We start from the raw sequence: 20,348 nt of genomic DNA on the forward strand, positions 1-20,348 counted from the left end.
TTAGTTAAATAATTCTGAAGTTTTGTAGTCTTTGGGATTTTGCGTTCTAATATCTTAAATGTTGTGCATTTTGTTTATATTAATCAAATAAAAATTATAAAAGTCCTGTTTTAATTGCGCTTCTCTTTTAGGTTCTCTGTGGTTGAAAAATATAAGATCTACTGGGTGAAGCTTCCTGGACCCATTATTTCACAGACCAGTGCACCTCCAGTGACTAAGAGCCCCAAACCAACTGGTGTTCCATTGACTTCGGAATCACGATCCCATCTAATAAAACCTGTGAGTGTTATTTTCTATGATATCTGCCACCAAGAAGCTGTTGTGCTGGCAAATAATGTACAAAAAAACGATGGATTTAGGCCCAGATCTCTGTACTGGGGTGAATGTATGACATTGTTCTGCATTCTGTCCATCACCTGTAGTTTTTGCATTTGTCACCCCGAGTGGGATGGGTATGCTCGGACGTGAGTCCCATGCACTCCACACCACTGGATTCAAGCAAGCCGGGCTGAAGACTGCTGGAATGCCAGAAACCGGTCCTCGGAAGCTTGTTTCCGGTCCAGGGAAGGCATGGCTTGGCAGTTCGGGCTGGACTGTTCCCATGAGGCACAGGGTCAGACTGATTTGCATATGGCCATGTCTGAACAGGGGTGGTGTGGAGTGCAAAAAAACGATGGATTTAGGCCCAGATCTCTGTACTGGGGTGAATGAATGACATTGTTCTGCATTCTGTCCATCACCTGTGGTTTTGGCAAATAATGTACAGTCACTGTAATAGAATGCACCATACAAAGGCACAAAAAGGAATTTGATCTACTATCAAGGCCCAGATATTGCATGCCAGAAAGACTTACCCTTTGCGTGTACCTTGAAATCTCCAGTATACACATACACATGTTTTAAGATTATTTTTTTTGTTTTAATATCATTTAGGCTTGTACTTTTTAATTTAATAATTCCATCCTCCAAAAAAACCTAAGGTCTGATTTTAGAGTTTGGTGGATGTGTTATTCCATCACAAACGTTACTACTAGCCTATGCGCCGCATTACAAGATCTATTTGATATAATGTATGTATAGTACAGAGTATGGGATATCTATCACCTTTATGACCGAGTAAGCTGTCCCTCGAGCTCTATATCAGACCCTTAGTCTGTTAAAACTAGTCTTTAGTTACATTTAGGCATAAAACAAAACAGTAAAATTTCATAGAAATAAACAAAAATACATTGAATGAAATTATTAAAGTGTAATGAGTTTCAGAAACGTGGTTCATGTCCGATCTCCTGTTTCTTCTGTTCAGTTCCTCTTTAAGCTCCTGATGGCTCCAGCTTTAATATACCCTATTGCTTTCTTCTTGCACCTGAAATGTTGCTTAACTCCAACTCTTTTAAATATATCTATCGCTTTCCCAGTTCAGCCTGCCTTCTTGCTTCACTTTTTTGTACATCTTTCAAATTCCTCTACTCCCTCTGTTTTTTTTAAATCCGATTCTGCTTGGTTGCACATTCTAGAATCTTCTCTTCACAGTTTCTTTCCATAGGTTTTGGGAAGTAATAAATAGCTAGTATTCTATTGACCAAAGGATGTTGCCACCTTCAGAGGTTAAGATTTCGCTGGTAGGAAGTCTGAGTTGCAAGTTTTCTTTTCTCTGGTCTTTTTCCTTTTCTTTTCTCTGCCACCCACTTTCCTTTTCCTTTTCTTTTTCATCAGTTTTGGCATAGTTTAGAACAATGCCTCTGCAGCCAACTGCAGGTCTCTTTCAAAAGTCATTTTTCCCCGAGTATAGCCAGAGTAGCTAATTCTGTTCCCACCGTTGAAGATCTATGTACTTGTGTTGGAGGCCACTGGATTTATACAACTTGGGATATGAGAGTGTTGTACAGCTTCAAAAAATCAAAGGAATGCAGACCATTGCAGACTTTTATATTTTGAATCTGTATATCTGCAGTCTCAAACTGAGTTTGCTGTACTAAGTGAGTTGCATGGATCATGTTCCTCTTGAGGAAACCACTTACATTTTCTTACTTTTTACAATGGCACCACTGTCATCAGAGTGCTTATTAAAGCCTTCCACAAGGCAACCTTGCATCAAGTACTTTGAATGATCTTCCACACTTGTACTTTTCCCATAATAATAGGTTCGAAGTAATTATTTGTGTAATGTGTTTTGGAGAAATGCATTTCTTGTTTGTATTCTTTTGGACAATAGCTGGTCTATTTTAAACTCTCTAATTTTCTGCTCATCTTCACAGTTTAATTCTACAGGATGTGGAGTTTCTAAGTTCTGTGTGACGAATCCTTCACTCTGTGACCCTGAAACAGACTCCCAGTGTTTCTTCCTCTCCTTCAAAGCAGAAGGTGACTCTGTGCTGATTGAAATGAGTGGTCCAAGTGATGGCTACATTGCCTTTGCTTTTTCGCATGACCAATGGATGGTTCGTATTTTATTTGAAACTGTATGTCAATTTAATACATTCCAGATACACAAAAAGTGAGACTCCTGCCTCCGCTTGAGTGGTTAAAACATAATTTGTGTCAAATACACATTGTTTTAAAATGGTTTGCCGCCTTCAGTTTTATATTTTAGATGGTAGAGCTTGTTCCTCAGTCAAATCTGCATTTGTAGTGTAGGGGCTGAAGAGTTACATGTGCAGTTCGGTGGATGTGCAGTTACCAAAAGCGATGACCGGGTGTCTTTTGCTGTTACTAACCGTAGCCAGATTGGTTCTGGAATTTCAATGTTCACCCCATCAATCAGAGATAGATTTGAATATAGTGAGTGCTGTTAACCTGAACTAGGAGGCCACACGTATACATTTTTGAGTTGACAAACGAGTGGTGTTCCCCTTGAAGTATCCTGAAAGTGACCCTTTGGAATGCCCCTCTCCAGAATTGTTGGCTAGGATTACCATGTAGGGTTTCATCCATTGTGTATTGCAGACATTTGAACCGATTGTTTTGTAATTGCATTTATATAGCGCTTAATACCCTGGACGAGGTGTTGACTGGCTTTAGAATGGGAAGCACACAGCTTTGGATCCCACGGTTAGTGGTTAGTCCAGTGTTATTGGTTATTGTTAGTTATTGGGTTTAATCTTGTGCGCCCAAGCAAGCCTTTCCATGTATTTATTCCAGTTTCTTTGTGGAAGATTAATTGGTGTGATCATTAGTGGGGGTTAGAGGAGTTTATGCAAATGGGTGGTGGGGTTAGCAGAGAAGCTGGAGCAGATTAGGCATTATTAGGTTTTTGCGCGTACAAATTTCAAATGAGGAGAGGTTGTGAGCTTTGATATGCGATGTGGACAGTTTTCAGAATTACAAATCTAAATATTAAGGCATGCTGTGACTTTGAGAGGAGAGGCAGAGTGAAAATTAGGGGCATTTGAAAGAAAAAATGAGCCCACAGAAGTTTTAAATAAAAGTCAGTCTCATGCCAGATTTAGAAATCCAGAAGGATTCTTTTTTGAGATGGCATACAAATTGGGGGTGCAAAACTGTAGAAAGAAACAACCGAATTAGCATGCGAAGCTGGTGATAATGTTGGGTACCTTTGACAGCCATTAGAATAGGTCTAACAGTCTGTATGCACTCCTGTTAAGTTATATTGAATGAAAATGAAGTTGATATTCTTTTTACATTGCCTGAGCATGCATCATCCTAGCGAATGTTGTACATACATATCGGAGCATTGCCTGTAATTTCTATTGATCTCCAAGCACCTTTTTCACACCATTGACCATCTCATTCTATTCATACCATGGACAGGGCATTTGGTAGGACAATTTGCCGCCTTAGTTGTTGTTTAATCTCTGATGTCAAAAGTTGGAAACTCCTCCTCTGTTCTGGGGCATCTGAGGAGTACGTTTTAGTTTCATCTCCGTAAAGACCATACATGGAGTCTCTACAAGTACACTACTGATCAAGAACCCACCTTTATGTAGCTAAAAATCTGAATAGGTGGCTGAACTTTGCCTTCATTTGAAATATACTAATCCCTCTATTTTCTGCTGCAGCCTACACATATTTGTTTGCAGTGGTAGCTCACCCAAGCTGGTTTTGCATGCCAAAGTGCTCGTGGTTTACTTTAATTCACCTCTGTAAGCTAGACGGCTTTAGGAATTTTGTAATTGCCAAATATTTCATTCAAGAAAGTTCAAGACTTTATTCCTGCCACTAAACTTGGGAATGTTGTCTGTGTCCTTGATGCAGCCAGCAGATAGAGGTACCACCGCCTTTGCATAGGTTCCTGAATCCTCAATCACTTCATTTAGAGATGTTAAACTCCGCTCAGTAGCTAGTAGAATGGCCACAAAAGATCACATTTCATTTCTTTTGCACTCACATGGTTGGTTTCTAACGAAGATAAGTTCTTAGTTTAAGATTAGTTGCTTTGACATGGAAAGCAATTCACCGCAGGACATATTTCTTCCTGCCAAAAGCTTGGTATCACTGGCAGACTGTAGGTCTCCAGGAGTTGCACTAATTGGGCATCTAGAGGTTGCAACATTCGATTTTGAAACATGCTTCTCATGAAGATTGGAACGGTGACAAATTGAGTTTCTGTGAGAAACCAATAGATCACTTTTTGTAATATATCTGTAATATATTTGGGGTAATATAAGTTTCCAGGAAATGTGTGTTTTAGATTTAATATATTGAATGTTCAATGATTGCCCCATTTATCTTAAATTGTTACAATGTAATACAAGGTAGCAAATGGGTTGCATAACTTCGTTAAATACAAGTGGTGCAGTGGACTTCAGTGTCATATAATGCAGGTTGTCTTTAGTGGCGCCAATTTATTGTTGCATCTAATCACTGTTACAAGACCAAAAAGTTCATAATTTAGTTCTTGAATTTTTGTAGCATATTGTGCATAATGGTTCTGGATTATTGAAAATTTAACTTCATGCTATGAAACTAATTTGATGTCTTTCAGTGAAATCAAATGAAAAATCTTAGAGAAGTTTCCTTGTCACTTTGCAGAAACAGCATTAATTGCGGTATTATGTAAGGGTATGAAGCATAAATGTTCATTCTGGTAATTTTTTATTTCCATTTTTATTTACAGGGTGGGGATGATGCCTATTTATGTGTAGTTGAAGACCAACAGATTCAAATAAATGCTGCATATTTGTCTGGTCGAACCTATCCAGACATGGACAGTGAGGTATTGTTATTAAAGCATGCTTTAAAGTAATAGAATACATATGTATATTTGCTAGATTACAGTCTGGTCTGTGCCTGGGTTTGTTCTAGGACTGTGTATGTTCTGACAAACTTGAGAAGAGTAAATTTCCCAACGTAAGATATTTCTCAAAGCAACGGATTTCTGCTGTACATATCCTTACAGGTTACCTGTGCCTCCCGACTGAGGTGCTGTACCAGGCAATAAAATATGCAATATAATAAAGTGATATATGGTGAATGATTCCCACCTCTTCTTTCTCTGCCTGATATTAGTCTGCAAAACCATGCACATCTGATCCTCACTCCTATTGGATGTGTAGGAAAGTTAAACTACATGACTTCCTCTAAGAAAACTTTATATATGACTTGGTCCGCAATGCTATTAGAATTAATAAATACATGTTAAAAGTTCTAAACCTAGTAAAACAAAATCTAAAGATCACATTGCCACAAAAAGACATGGAATCCATAATAGAAATCAAAGGTATTATAACCACCAATTGGAATGCTTTTTAAATATCAACTGTCTTTGGAAGTAAAATTAAACAAAGCAAGGTACTGACGAGGGTTCTTAAAAACAAAACACAGGGGTAACAGTGCAATCATTTTGGCAATAAATAAAACCATTTCCTCCTAGAGAATTTGGTTACAAGAGTGTTGTTTTAAGAAGATTATACCGTTTAAAAAACCTACTATATACTAGGAGTAAACGTTCTTTAAAAAGTATCTGTTGAAAATATGTATCTTCAAGATTTAGTTATTCAGGCAGCTGAGTGTCTTCCACAGCCACATCACTTCCTTCATCCTCCGGGCTTTCACCCATCCACTCCAAGGTGAAGTCGGCAGTAATGGGCGTCAGTCCCCGAATGAACTAAGCACAAGTTAGTGCCTTGCACCCCTAGGTTTTACTTCTTTTCTGACAACTTTCTTGTCTAACAGAGGGCCCGTTCTTTAAAAGGCAATCAACAGTGCTTTGTGTCTCAATACAGCAATATGACTTTTCAGACCTGGCTTAGTCCTCTATCCAGTCTCATTCCAAGGTCAGACCACACCTTCCTCCAGAGGATCAAAGAAAGCCCCCACTCCTCTTGGACACATCCACTCCCCATGCAGGAGTAATATAGGCCCTCTAAACCTGTGACCCAACATCTAGGGCAGCGGTCCGACCGCCAGATTATGATGCTGGTGGTCGGAGCACAGAGGGCGGTGGGCAAGACCGCTTCCTGCGACAGGCTCAAGGAGCCTGATAGGGGGGCTGTAGGGCCATAATCCCTACAGCGGGGGTGGGACCTGCGCAGGCACCGCTGTAGGGATTATGATGTCCATTTCCCGCAGCCTTTCCATAGTGGTCCCACAGCCATGAAAAGGCTGCCGGAAAGGATTTTGGGGGCCCCTGCAAAGGGCCCCATCGCCTGTGGGCCTCTGCTATGTGGCCCTGGGGGCACATGTGGTGCCCCCTCAAAAATCCATCCACCAAGGGCCATGCACCACATGGCGCTTGGCAACCGGTGAATGGACGTTTAAAACATCCAGTTTTCTATTGTGGCATTTGCTGCAGCCCTTTTTGGGGCCACAGGACAAGCCACAATAGAAAAAGCCTTGTTTCCGACCACCTGCATGGCAGTTGCATCATAACCTTAGGGGTGGGACCTCTGACTACTTGTCAGGCGATCCCAATCTCGACTGCCATCGTAATAAGGCGTGAAGTGTGAACAAGGATGGAACCAGTCTCTGGTTGTTTGTGCTCCAGTTCACAACGGTCATCACCTGACAGATCAAGCTGCCCTGTTATTTTGTACACAGACCAGGCTAAAGAGGATATGGTTGCTGCATTTTATAATGGCATTGGGAGCATAAAGATGATGGACTGGAGTGTGGCCCATATTAACTTCTCATCGCTTAGATTTATTTGAGCTTTCCACCAAGCACTTTTTAAAATTTCTCTAAACTGTCAAGTTGGAGATTAAGACTCACTCCTGGTGGGGGCTTGACATTTCCTTTTCCTAAGGAGAGCTGCCCTGACTGATTCAAAGGGATGAATGGCATATCTGTGTTTTGTATATCTCACAGCATTTTACAGTTTGATGAGTCGGCCCTTGGAGGAGGGGACCTAGTATCAGGTTACTGCTGTTGCTGCTAAGAATTCATGGCGGCGACAAATGTTTCACACAATCGCTGTGCTATAGAGGGGCCTGCCTGTTTCTAATGGCAAAACACGTTTTGTTGCAGAGAACAGCCTATATGCACTGGAGCATTGCATTCTGTATGATGACAAAATAAATGACTATTGCTTTTGTCGCCTGAGGAAGAAGCTCCAGACTCCATGGATGTTCGTTCTTGAGCATTCAGTGTCACCTTTGTAGGACTTGGCATGCTTACTTTCAGGCAACCACACCTCATCAGATGTAGTACACCGGGCCCTCCTGTCCAAATGAAGAGATTAGACCCTCTGTGGGTACAATAAGAATACGGACACCTCAATAAATAGGAAACAAATTGTTTCTTGTTAGGTAGTCCTGTTTTTCATCTTATGATATGATGGCTTACTTAAAATATTCACTAGCTCACCTTAACACAATCTTTCTAGGACTCAGCAGTGATGGATGAGTAGGTAGCGTTTGCCAATACATAGACAAGAACCTCTCCACAATGAGGCTACCCAAATTAGAATACATGGGGGGATACAAGAGCTCCTGCCCAGTGCTAGAAAAGAGAGCTATTGATCATGAAAGCTATGTGGGTGAGTTCACATCTTCACATCTTCGCGACTAGAAGACTGAGCTACTCAGCGCCATGTCCTTCCTAACCTAACATGCATATTCAAAGGACATGCTATGTATACTCGCATAAGGTTAGGGAGGGCGTAGAACAGTAATTTAAATCCTCTCTTCCCGTCACTGATGTAGAGAGTTGGTATTGCAGCAACTGCATTTAGCTCTTCCAGGGGCAGAGTCAGCACAAGCAGCACATGCTTCGGAACACGCGGCAAAGACCGCGTTACTAGCGACTCTTTTGCAACCTGATGTTGAACTTTGAACCACTTACGAAGGAATCTCAAATTGAGAACTTCGTACAAACCTTTGAAAACTACACTAATAGTGTGAGTACTTTCTATGTCCTTTTTTTGTGTTTTGTCCTGACGAAAGCTCCATAGACCTTCTGGCCCTAGGTGAGCTGAAACATGTCGACCTGTCTTTAAGAGTTATATGGTAATCCGGTAACTCAATTACTTAATATAACCATTACTTTTTTATCTAACGGTACTCCCCTTCTTTGAATAAATATTATTGTTACGGGGAACTACCGTTTTTTACAATTCCTAAAACCCCCCTCTTGTTTTATTCATCACTTCCTGAGATCTGTCCCCCTATCTCTGGACACTTCTACACTAACTGGAGGTTGCCTCGGGTGAGGCAGGCATACAGCACGTTATTTTGACAACCCAATGACTATGCCCTGACGCTTGACTAAGGGGCGGACGAAAAGATATACCGCACGTTTTCAACAACCGATTGTGTCAGCGTCTATGAGGGTTGTCAAAGAATAACCAATAGTTATTGTAGAGACTAGTGTCCATTCCCACTGTTGATTAATTAATGACTTCCTAAGGGGAACTGAATGGACTACAATTCCTCTTCCCTCCCTTTTGATGAAAGCAACTGCATTTAAACCAAATGAACCAAATGAACCAGAGGTAAATGGTTAAGCCACCAGCATAGCCACGTTCATCTCTTATTCAGGCCATATAACAACTTTTTAAAAGTCATTTCAGAAGGACTCAAGAAAAAGTCCCAATGTGTCCTGATTTTTTTTTAGCTTACTTTCCAGTGTATGTCTGGTTCTGGCAGAAGGGAAGAGCAGCCCATGAGAAGGGCTAGAAGTGTGCCTCTAATACATCATTGGACCCCCCACTCTTAGCAAATGAGGAGCTAAAAGGCAACCAAGCCTGTGCTGGGGTAGGAAAGCAAACAGCTGAGATACCATTGGTACTCTAAAGAAATAAAGAATCTAAGGAGTGCATCATTTAAAGGCTGGCTGCTCCCTCATCACTCAAAAGTTAAATGGAACAATGCAAAATAAAGACATTCATGGACTTATAGTGTAGAAAAGGAGTTTGGAAGAAGACAGCAGAATAGTGAAGTACCGAAAATTTATCACAACCCAATAGAGCTATACTTACAAATAGCCCTGATATCATTTAGCAATAATCAGTCGGTTGGTAGTGCAGAAGGTCCAATCCTTTATTATACAAACAAACTCTGCCAGAGGAGCTTCTCGCGACCTAACCTCTTGAGGTCCGCCGAGACGACTGCTGGTACATTATCAACAGATCACATATATACTGTTACATTTCGAAACCGTTACCTAAGAAGGAAAAATTTCAAGTTGGTACAGGTTGGTGCAAAGGAAAGACCATATATGGCACACAAAGCATCCTTAGTTTTAGCTCAGCTCGTTATAGCAAGGTCGAGGAGGGTGACTCCCTTCTGCCAGCTCTAGGAGAGTCCGCACAGCGCCTCCTGGAATGTGCTTATCCAGCCTACCACCAACTACAACCTTGACAGGTCTGATGTGCAGGAGCAGCAGCTTGTTACATTTGTCAGAATATTTCTCAGGAGAACGGCTCTTACTAAGTGTAATGGTGGATTTCCACTAATGCTGCAAGTGGACCAGGCCCGAAGATGGTGCCCGTCGGATCAAACTATATTGCTAGTGAGGAGACGAAAAGCTAAATAATGTATACGTTAATCCCAACGATATTGCATATGTGAGCTTATTAATACTCGAACGCCTACGTTAGTCTAATAGGTACATCACGCTAATTTCTAACCGTAATTATGTGTTTTACCATGCCTAATTCGGATTTTGGTTCCTCAAACCCTCCTTTTAGCGTGATGTAGCTAACTAAGAGAAATATTAATCTTGGAAAACTTCCTCATCGATGGCCATTAACTCACAAATCTCCTGTTGGAGCATCTGAGGCTTAGAAAGGGTAGGAGAGTGGACAAGCATGGTTAATTTGGTGGCACAGTAGAAGCAACAGGCTGGACCACATTGCATACAAAGGCAGCAAGTGAAGAGGATACCTGCGGCTCCAGCAACTATCATCAATGATTTCCAACCCCAAGTAGATAGAAGCCCCCAAAACCAACCAGAGAGTGACCAGGATCCATTCTCAGTGTGCATTTCCGCAGCAATGCGATGCAATTTCTGAATAGCCAAATGAATCGTGGGGCGGAGTCTGGAATGTAAACGCAGCAGGAGCTGCCGATCACCCTACATGCTCCTCCCTGATCAGCCAAGATAACGTCAAGAACCAATCGGTTCTGAAGAGAAACGAGTCTCGTAGCATGAAGCTCTACTGTAATATTTGTCATAATCTCAGTAGTGATATTTATGACCTTCTCCACTGTCCTGGACAATCGTCTTATTTCTCTACTATTGAATATCGGTCCCCAGAAACGGACCAATCCCTTTGTAAAATCCGTAAACTATTTGCAAGGAAGTATCGGTTTGATCAACCTCAGTCATTCCGAGCTGGCTTCGTTGTCTATTGGAAACTATTTTCGTGTTGTGAAGTTGATGAGTTTTGTGATAATCTGATGGTGCTATGTATACGGGAGCGTACAAGAAAGACAGGTAACATTGCCCAGCCCATCCCCGTGGTAACCAGGTGTAGGCATTTTCCCCACATACAAAATACACATTCGGTGGTGTCAACAGTGGAGGACTGCTGACAATTTTCATTCTATAGGTGTAATTACAGACACTATTCCCAACTTGCACATGCCCAATTCCTTGTACACAGAAAGCAGAGGAAGTATTCAAGATAGGGACGGGAATAATGTGTTCACTTGTAACGTTCCTGGTGACAAACTACTGGAAATACTGAGAATGATTAAAATTAGCAAAATCATAAAGTTCATCTTTCAACCAAGTACTGTTTTCATTAGTAGCATACAAATTCATACAAGCATCTGGGTCTAGTGATCCCTCTCCCCCATATCCTGCTGGATTGAACCCCTGGTGTGTTTCAATGTAAGCCAGAATCATGTTCTAATCTTTCTCCGAGTACTGTTTGGGGTTTTCCACATAATGTTTATACATGGAGTAGAACATTTGAAACCATGCTTCACAGCTACCTAAGTAGGATAAGGGCAGAGAGAGGAATAAGTCATGTTTATGCATAACTGATGGCAAGAGTCCACAACCCAACAATCGGTCATATTAGTAGTACTATGGTTTTGGTGGAGCATTTCTACGAATACATTCTTAGCATAAGTCTGGCGATGTTTCTCCTTATGCGGTGCGTAAGTGAACATCAAGTGCTCAGGCGGGGCAATGGTAGAAAGCATCATGGCTTGCATTGGATATCTATACTCTAAATATACTCATAAAAATGGCTAATATAACAGCTATCACTAACACAAAAGCTACTTTTACATGCATGGTCCAAGCAGAAAACATTGGCTCATAAAATGGCAAATATCGTGGTGCAAAAGGACGTTCTTCTTCAGGTACAATGCGACCAAAAGGGTACATTCCTAACTAAAACTCCAAAGCTAAACTTGGGCACAGCAGTCCGTCCTGCCAGAGAGGCTCTACTCCCTGTGTCCGTCTAGAGTCTCACAGGCAGACTCCTATTGTTCATTTCAAGAGAACAAAAAACGTCGTCGTCCAGGAAATCCAATGTACAACCTGGCCGTTTACAAGTGACAGTCTTTCTTTCTGAACAGAGCGCAAGACCAACGTTCCAGCTCTCAACTAGTTCAGTCCATTGTCACCCTCCTTATTCAAGTCTTTCCTTATCTCCTATCCGTGGCATCTGAGGTACCGTGATGTTTTCTTGGCCGCAGGTTGTAACGTACATGATCCGGAACCTCCTGATCAGAGAACAGCACCGAAGGTATTTTTACTTCATCAGAGCCCCTGCTTACTGGGATATAGGTGACAGGTTGAAGGGCAATTGCGGATTCACTGGGGACCGTTCCGCCCGATCCCGTCACTCCATCTTCTTGCCTTTGCTCTATTTCACAGGCGTCGGATAAAGGAACAAATGCAGTGGCTCTTTCACTTTCCTGAGTCAAAACTCCAGTTGCATGCTGCTGATCATAAGGGAGCGGGAGTGGTAATCGTTTGAGAAGAGAAACATGGATCCAGTGTTTCTTCCCCTCCACCTTTACAGCCGTCCGTGTGGCAAGAAGGATTTGATACGGCTTCGAACACCTCAGAGCCAGGCTGGTGTCTCATTCGTACTTCTTGACCAGTACCCATTGGCCAGGTTCCAATCGATGTCCAGGACCCTCTGGCAGAGGCTGCAGTACAGATGCTACCTGCTGATGAATAGAACGGAGGTCTTCAGTCAAAGTATACAGATAATCAATTAACATAGGATATTCAACATCGGTAAAGGACCGTGGTCTGGGCACTCCCCATACATTGGCAGGTCGCCCAAAAATTACTTCGTAGGGAGAGAGACCAGAACGTGAATGAGGAGTAACTCGTAATGACACGAGGGCTAGCGGCAAGGTATCGGGCCACTTCAAACCAGTACTTTCCTGAATCTTAGCCATTTTTAGTTTCAGAATACCATCATACTTTTCCACTAAACCTGCCGACTGAGGGTGTTGAGCTGCATGGAACTTCTGTCGTATCTGCAGTCCATCACAGATATGTCTAACAAGAGCCCCATGGAAATGTCCCCCGTTATCTGACCAAATCAAACGGGGCAGCCCGTATGTAGCCAAAGCAGTGTTCTCCTTAGTTGGGTAGGCCTCAACCCTTTTACTAAAGGCACAAACCACTACCAGAAAATATTTTAAGTTGTTGACGCGCTCCATATGGATGTAATCCATCTGGAGTACTTCAAACGGCAAAACAGGAGGTGCAAAATTCCTACTCAAAACACTTTCTCCCTTTCCCGGATTGTGTTGTAGACAGACCATACAATATTGGACCAAATGGGCAGCCGTCCTTCGAATGTTGGGAATATTCCATACTGGGTCCAACAAAGCACAAATACCTTTAGCTCCATTATGAGCCGGACCGTGAGCCATAGTTACAACGGCTTGAACCAAAGCATTGGGTAACAGCCATCTTTGTTTTTCCTTCAAATCAACCCAACTGTTATTTTCATCCAACCTTCCCACTTCCTGCTCCCATCGTGCCAGTTCAACCGGAGTGGCTTCCTTCTGTATTTCTCTCACACTCTCTATGGTATTATTGAACAAATCAGATTCTTCCACCAATCTTGCAGAAGAGGTTACAAACATAGCCGATATTGTGGACTGAGCCGCCTGCTTAGCAACCTGGTTAGCAAAGGCATTCCTCTCCCCTACTTTATTTACCACCGCCTTATGGGCACTGCATTTGATTATGGCTAATTTCTTGGGTAAGGTTAGGGCAGCAAGTAATTGTAACACCAAGGGGCCATTCTGTATTTTCTGACCGTGAGCGGTGAGGAAGCCCCACTCCCTCCACAGCCGCCCAAAGCTATGGGCCACGCCGAAGGCGTATTGGCTGTCTGTATGAATGTTAACCTCAAGTCCCTCACTCAATTCACAGGCTCGTAATAATGCCACCAATTCAGCAGCTTGGGCTGATCGATAGGGAACTCGAGAAGTCTCAACTACCGTTTTTAGTGTGGTGTTTGCATATGCAGCTGTTGTTGTGCCATCTGCTAACTTGAAACAGGACCTGTCCACATATAATTCCCCTTGGAGGTCACATAGAGGAATGTCAGTGAGGTCAATCCTCCCCTTCGTTTCTTCCTCAGTTCGGAATATGCTATCATGTACATCATTTGCAGTTTCACTCGAAGGGAGAGGTAACAACGTAGCAGGGTTTAACGTGGCACATCGCATGATGGTAATATGTGGAGCAAATCGTGTCAATTCATATCCAGTGAGGCGATCACTTGTAAGATGCTGTGTTTTGGTTTTATTTAGCAATGCATCCACAGCGTGTGGCACCATCACTGTCAGGCTAGAATTTAGAACGAGCCCCTCCGACTGTCGAATGGCCACCGCAACAGCTGCAGTGGCCCTCAGACAGCTAGGAAGCGCTCTGGCAACATTATCTAATGTGGCCAAAAAGTAAGCGCAGGGCCTTTGCTTACCACCAAATCCCTGCGTTAACACTGAAAGCGAGCAACCGTTGACCTCATGCACGTATAGTACAAAGGGTTTACGGTAATCAGGAGTACCCAAGACGGGTGCAGAACAAAGAGCAGATTTCAAAGCATCAAAAGAATGCTGAAATTCATCAGTCCAAGGAAGAGGTTCATGCACATCTTTAGTGGTTAAATGTAACAAAGGTTTAGCAAGGAGAGAAAAATTAGGTATCCATTGGCAACAGTAGGAAGTGATGCCAAGAAAAGCACGAACTTCAAGTTGGGTGCAAGGGACAGACATGTTAGAAATAGTAGTAATTTGTTCAGGAGTCAAACGCCTACCCTCCTTTGACAGTAGATTACCTAAGTAGGTCACCTCCTGTCGACAGTATTGAAACTTAGACAGGGACACCTTATTACCTTTTGCTGCCAGATGGTGCAATAATTTAACAGTGGCATCCTTACAGCCCTCCTCAGTGTCGGACGCTATCAACAGGTCATCCACATATTGCAAGAGCACATTGCCTGAGGGTAACACTAAATCGTCCAACAGGGCCTTAAGGGCCCGACTATACATGCTCGGACTTTCAGTATAGCCTTGAGCTGCACGACAAAATCTAAAGCTTCGGCCAGATAACGAGAAGCCGAAGATCTGCCGGCTGTCTGGATGGATGGGAATGCGGAAGAAAGCATTCTTCAGATCAATGACTGAGAAATTTTGGGCAGTTGGTGGGATCATTGTCAGCATAGTGGTGAGATCAGTTACTACAGGGCACTGTGGTACTACAATCTTATTAAACTCCCGCAGGTCTATCACAAAACGATATGCATCAATATTCCCAGAATCGGAGCATTTCTTAAAAATCGGGAGAATAGGACTGTTACAAATATTAGCAGCTGTTTCCTCAACCACCCCTTTATCAATCAAGTCCTGAATAATGGAGAGTAATGGTCGTTTGCCAGCCGGAGAAATTTTGTACTGGGGTATACGCGGCAATTTCGCACCAGGTTTCAACGTGATATGGACGGGAGGGATGTCTAATTTACCGACATCCGCATCCCCAGTTGCCCATAAAGTAGTAGGGAGGGCATCAAACTCAGGGGGAAGAGGTACATTTTTGGCAAAGCACTGTTTCATATTATCAGTGTGGGGCTGTATCGTTAATTAAACACCGTCGGGGAACAGTAGATTTTCGCATTCAACTTCTTCAACCTAACAAGTTCTCACCACAATGTGAGGTCAACAGAAAGGGGAATCAATAGTTGCAGGACCACCGGAAATCCTGAAAATCCCACTGATACATTATTTTGCCCGGACAGAGCCGCCCCTGGGACCAAAGATCGAGCAACAGAACTATTCTTTGCTCCTGTGTCAATCAGAAAATTCTCAGAAGTCCCCATCAATTCCCCTTTCACATAATGTCCTTGTTGATTGACTGGGATTGACACTTGGCCCCTTCTCTGTCCCTGGCTGTCCTATGGATGATCATACCCATCCTGTTATCCAAATGCGTAATTCTCATTATAGTATTGCCTACCTTGAGGGTTATCAAAGTGGTTTCGTTCAGGCTTGCCTTGAGCAACTTCTTCCCACCGCATATCGCTCCGGTCTGGGCCGCCTCGCCCACGTCCCCGGACAGCTCCGTTCTGGGCAAGCAGTAACGGACACTGAGCTCTCCACTGTCCTTCCTGTTTACAATAAGCCACTGATTTATCCCTAACGGCGTGGCCGCGCCACCCCTCGAGATACTGGCCCTCGGACTCCTCTCCCTCCTCCTTGTCCTCGAATAACTTACTGCAGCAATACTCTGGTCTTAAGATCCTTCGCCTTTTTCTCCACTTTGTCCTTACTTTCATTTTCCCTATGCTCATAGTATTGGGCCATACGTAATATCACGGAAGGAGTAGAAGTAGTCCAGGTACTCTCAGCGGCTTGCAGCCGAGCAGAGATTTCCGGTATCAAGTTGGTCACAAAACGGTTTACAAACAACCGCACCCCACCTTCCCTGGCTAGGTCCTGCCCGCTAAAATCAATGAAAGTACCCTCAAATCGAGTGAAGAAATTGTAAACAGAAGAAAGACGAAAGCGTTTCCAAGTGGTCAATTTATCCCAATCAACTTTACGTGGGGGTATCAGGGTGTGCATGTAAGCAATTATTTTTGCGGGGAGGGTAGTAATTTTATCTCTGGGCTTATCCCCAGGTTTGCGGTCTCGGTCCCAGTCTTTCAACTGAGTCCAAGTCCCTCCTAGTTCCGCTGCGTGATCAGTGCCATGAACCTGTTGCCATATGTCTACGGGAACCAGCAATCCGAAAAACAGTTCGACATCTGCTAAGGTCATCACAGCCGATGCAGCAGCTTCCGTTAGTTCTTTATAGTAAGCAGTGGGGTTCTTACGAGGGTCAGGCAGTTGTGATTTTAAAGCAAGGGCCTCGCTTCGTTTCCATGGTGTGTATACCCATTGTTCCTGAAACCGTGCATCTGCTCGGGCTCTTGTAACTTGGTTGTTATCATCACGTGCTTCAGGCACTTCAGGATGGAAAATAGGATGCACTTCCCTCATGGGATGTTGAAAATCCCAGTTGGGACATTTCACAAACATTCTACCCCGGTATTTCACCAAGGTTTCTATGTTTTTGTACACCTCCACGGACTTGGATCAAACTTATGAGCTCTGTCCAGGATGTCATACAGTATTTGAGGGGCTAATCCATCCTGAAAGCATTGTTCCCATGCGTCAATAAGACACCAGGACATTTGATGCAAACCGGTTCGAGGTCCTTTATGGTACTCCATATATCGGCCACTGTATATACATCCTTCCGCATCCATTTGACTGCCTGTTCTGCTGTAGCCTCCTTCTCACTATAGCCCAAAGAGGCTCTCGTAAACAGTCGCCTAGCGTTCATTCCACCTGGATCCCCCAATGCAGTGCGCTCCCTCTCCTCAGGGGTCGCACTAGCTGATTGAGATGTCCATATGGGACTCGGGGTTGCCAGAACTATACGGGAAGTTCCCGGGGTTGCCATGTGTCAGGGATAAGGGTAGCCCGGCTTGCACTGGATTCAAGCAAGCCAGGCTGAAGACGGCTGGAATGCCAGAAACCGGTCCTCAGAAGCTTGTTTCCGGTCCAGGGAAGACATGGCTTGGCAGTTCGGGCTGGACTCTTCCCATGAGGCACAGGGTCAGACTGATTTGCATATAGCCATGTCTGAACTGGGGTGGCAGAGTGGGCTAAAGAACGGTGATGGATTAAACCCAGATCTTTTGACTGGGTGTGAGTGTTTGATTGATTCAGATGCTCCGTCCATCACCACCCCCTTTTGTACCGAGGTGCATACGGTGGCGGAGGCCGAACATTCAATAAATCCTCTATCTCATCTGACGCCTCATTTCGAGTCACGTAACTCTTGTCTACCTGTAACCTGAACTGTCTGTCTAAACATTCAATATTTTGCTCAGTCTGATTTTTATCATGAGCAATGGCTTTCTGAGTCGCAGTTTGTCCTTGCTTTATCTTTATCAATTTCTCTGCCCTGATACGTCTCCGCTTTGCCTCCTTTTGCCATTTATTGAGAGTATCGAACATGGCCTGTCTGCTGCGTTTAGCAAACAGACGGTCTTGCAAATACTGGATCTTTTTCTCATCAAAAGATCCTTTCAGCGGCCACTGTAGTTCCACATTCTTTGGTGTACTTATTCCATAAAGTATTAAATAGGAGTGGGCCAATCCCATGTTTACAGTACATATCATGACTGGGACTTACATCTGGAGGGGCAGGTTGGCTTTCGTCCAGTCTCGTACCTCCCCGGCAAATACAGCCGAAGCATAACTTACTAAAACACGGCATTGCCCCTGCTCTAGAATCTAACTACTTCTAGCTGAAAAAGGAAAAAAAAGGTTAATTTACAATGCTCTCACACACATGGCCATGTTTCAATCAAATTCAATTACACACAGATAGATCGACCACAATCTTTACATTGACATAAAGTCGACGGGCTCCACCTTCTGTCTGATATAAGTTTGTTTGTCTTTTATAATGCCACTCGTATCTTTTTTAAGCTTGTGTGGACATTGCCTACCATTGCCTGGACTTATCGCTATACTTTTGGTATGGGAGTCACAGGATGTGCATGCACTCCAGGGAAGGGTGGGTCTACCAGACATTACGTCATGATCCTAGGTCTGGGAAGAGCATATTCGCTCTGTTGAAGACCCACCGCTGTGGCACCTTGCTGACCATTGCACATCTTCACCAAAGGTGCCGCATTCTCCACTCACAGCTTCGGAGTAGCACAATTTGCCCGATTCCTGCTGCTTCTCCCACACTCCTAATATCCTGGTAAGCGGGAATGGATTCTGGTAGGTGTGGTAGTGCTTAATTGGACACGCTGTGCCGTAACATTATTTGGCACAAATAAGCTTTAGTAAAAACTGTTAATTTAAACTGCCACTGTGCAGAATATATAACTTAAAGCTCAATGCTAGCATTCTGCTGCAGATCAGTACATTTCGCTTTTTATAGTCCAACTCTAAGCAAATGACACAATTGTTAAGTGTAAAAGCAAGGTAAGCTTACCAGAGTATATACCTCAGTGCTGGAATCGTCCTAACACCATTGCTCTCTAAAGTAGTGGATCCTACAACTATCCATTCGCGCATGGAGGATGTGAGACAGAAATGTAAATCGTATTTTCTGTTCTTTATATTATGTAGGTTTCAAATCTTCAGATCGATTATTCTTGGATCCAGAATTACTCCAACTTCTTTGCAAATCTTCTATATTGTAAATTGTTCACATTATAAAAGCTTCCTCTTGTACATCTTGTCAGAAAAAAATAGCCCATAAGATACACAGCTAAAGCTGAAGATGCACAGCTACAACCGACAAGCTTCATAGTAAAAACACGCGTTGCATCTACGATGCAGAAACTTTAGCTTTTCGCATCAAATTCTTTTTTTATGGATTAAAAAGATTTTCTTTACCATATCTTACATACATTTCTCTGAGATTTTTTCCTAAAGTTTTTTGCAATCACTATCTGGCATCTACCCCCCAACACACCAACCTCTTCCTACCCCCCCCTCCCCCTCCCCACCTGCCTCTTTTCCAGGCCTATCCGTTTTCTCGCATAAAACAGATGGAGGGATGGACTTTTTAAATTTGAAAAAAATTACGATAAAGAATATTTGCTAAGAAGTTGTAGTAGTTTGGACTGCTTAATAGATTGATCTGAAACACTATTGTTTAGTGTACATTTACAGCTGATGTACTAAAGTTGCAAATCTAGCTTTATAAATGCAAAAACAAACTCACACACACATCCTCTGTGATGCCATACTGTGTCTGTTATTGTTTTAGATGTAAGTGGAGAACAGTTTCTCTTCATGCTTAACTCTTCTGCATATTGAGCCATCTGTGCAGACAATGCAGATGACCTACCAGAGTTAAATATGGCTATTTATTTACCAAAGAATGTTTCAGTTCAGTTTCAGGGGAAGGGTACAAATATTTGCAAGCCTAGTGATTAAAATATCAGTCTCCTGAAGTGCAGAAAACAAAATATTTTAGGTAAACCTGACAAACCTGGTAAAAACATGGGTTTCGTTCAGATGCATCTTCTACCTGCAGAGCTTAACTTATTTAGAACAGGCTGCGTTGACGTTCCTAATAAAAAAAAATTAAAAGCTACAATAGGTGAGACTAAGGGCCACATGTACAATCGCCACATTTTGCAAATTCCTAATTGCGACATTTTGCAAGTTTCTAATTGTGACATTTTGCGACTCACAATCAGTAAGTCGCAAAATGTGATGTACTAATGTGTCTCGGACACATTTAGTGATAACTAGTGGGTCAATATTCATGAGGCTGGTCGCAATCTGCGACCCATTGGCAGGGCCGGACTGGGAACCGCAACTAGCCCTGGCAGATTCTGCTCGACCGGCCTTGGGAGGGTGGGCTAGAGGGAGGGCTGGGAGGTATTAATTAAAAGCACAGCTCCTGCTTTTGTTACAGGGTGCTGATATTGCAGTACA

The 20,348-nt window shown here is 43.0% G+C and overlaps 1 protein-coding gene across 1 annotated transcript in view; it reads left to right on the forward strand.

Annotated features, from left to right (window-relative positions):
- Positions 1-20,348, forward strand: part of LOC147672863 (ferric reductase 1-like) — a 184,475-nt gene that overhangs the window by 24,336 nt on the left and 139,791 nt on the right. The window contains exons 4-6 of the mRNA XM_086947966.1: positions 132-279; positions 2,256-2,438; positions 5,075-5,173. Coding sequence (XP_086804092.1) covers positions 132-279; positions 2,256-2,438; positions 5,075-5,173 — 430 coding nt within the window. The remainder of the gene's footprint in view (positions 1-131; positions 280-2,255; positions 2,439-5,074; positions 5,174-20,348) is intronic.

The sequence above is a fragment of the Lissotriton vulgaris genome, unplaced genomic scaffold (genome assembly GCF_964263255.1).
Source record: "Lissotriton vulgaris unplaced genomic scaffold, aLisVul1.2 SCAFFOLD_471, whole genome shotgun sequence".
Taxonomy (NCBI): Eukaryota; Metazoa; Chordata; class Amphibia; order Caudata; family Salamandridae; genus Lissotriton; species Lissotriton vulgaris.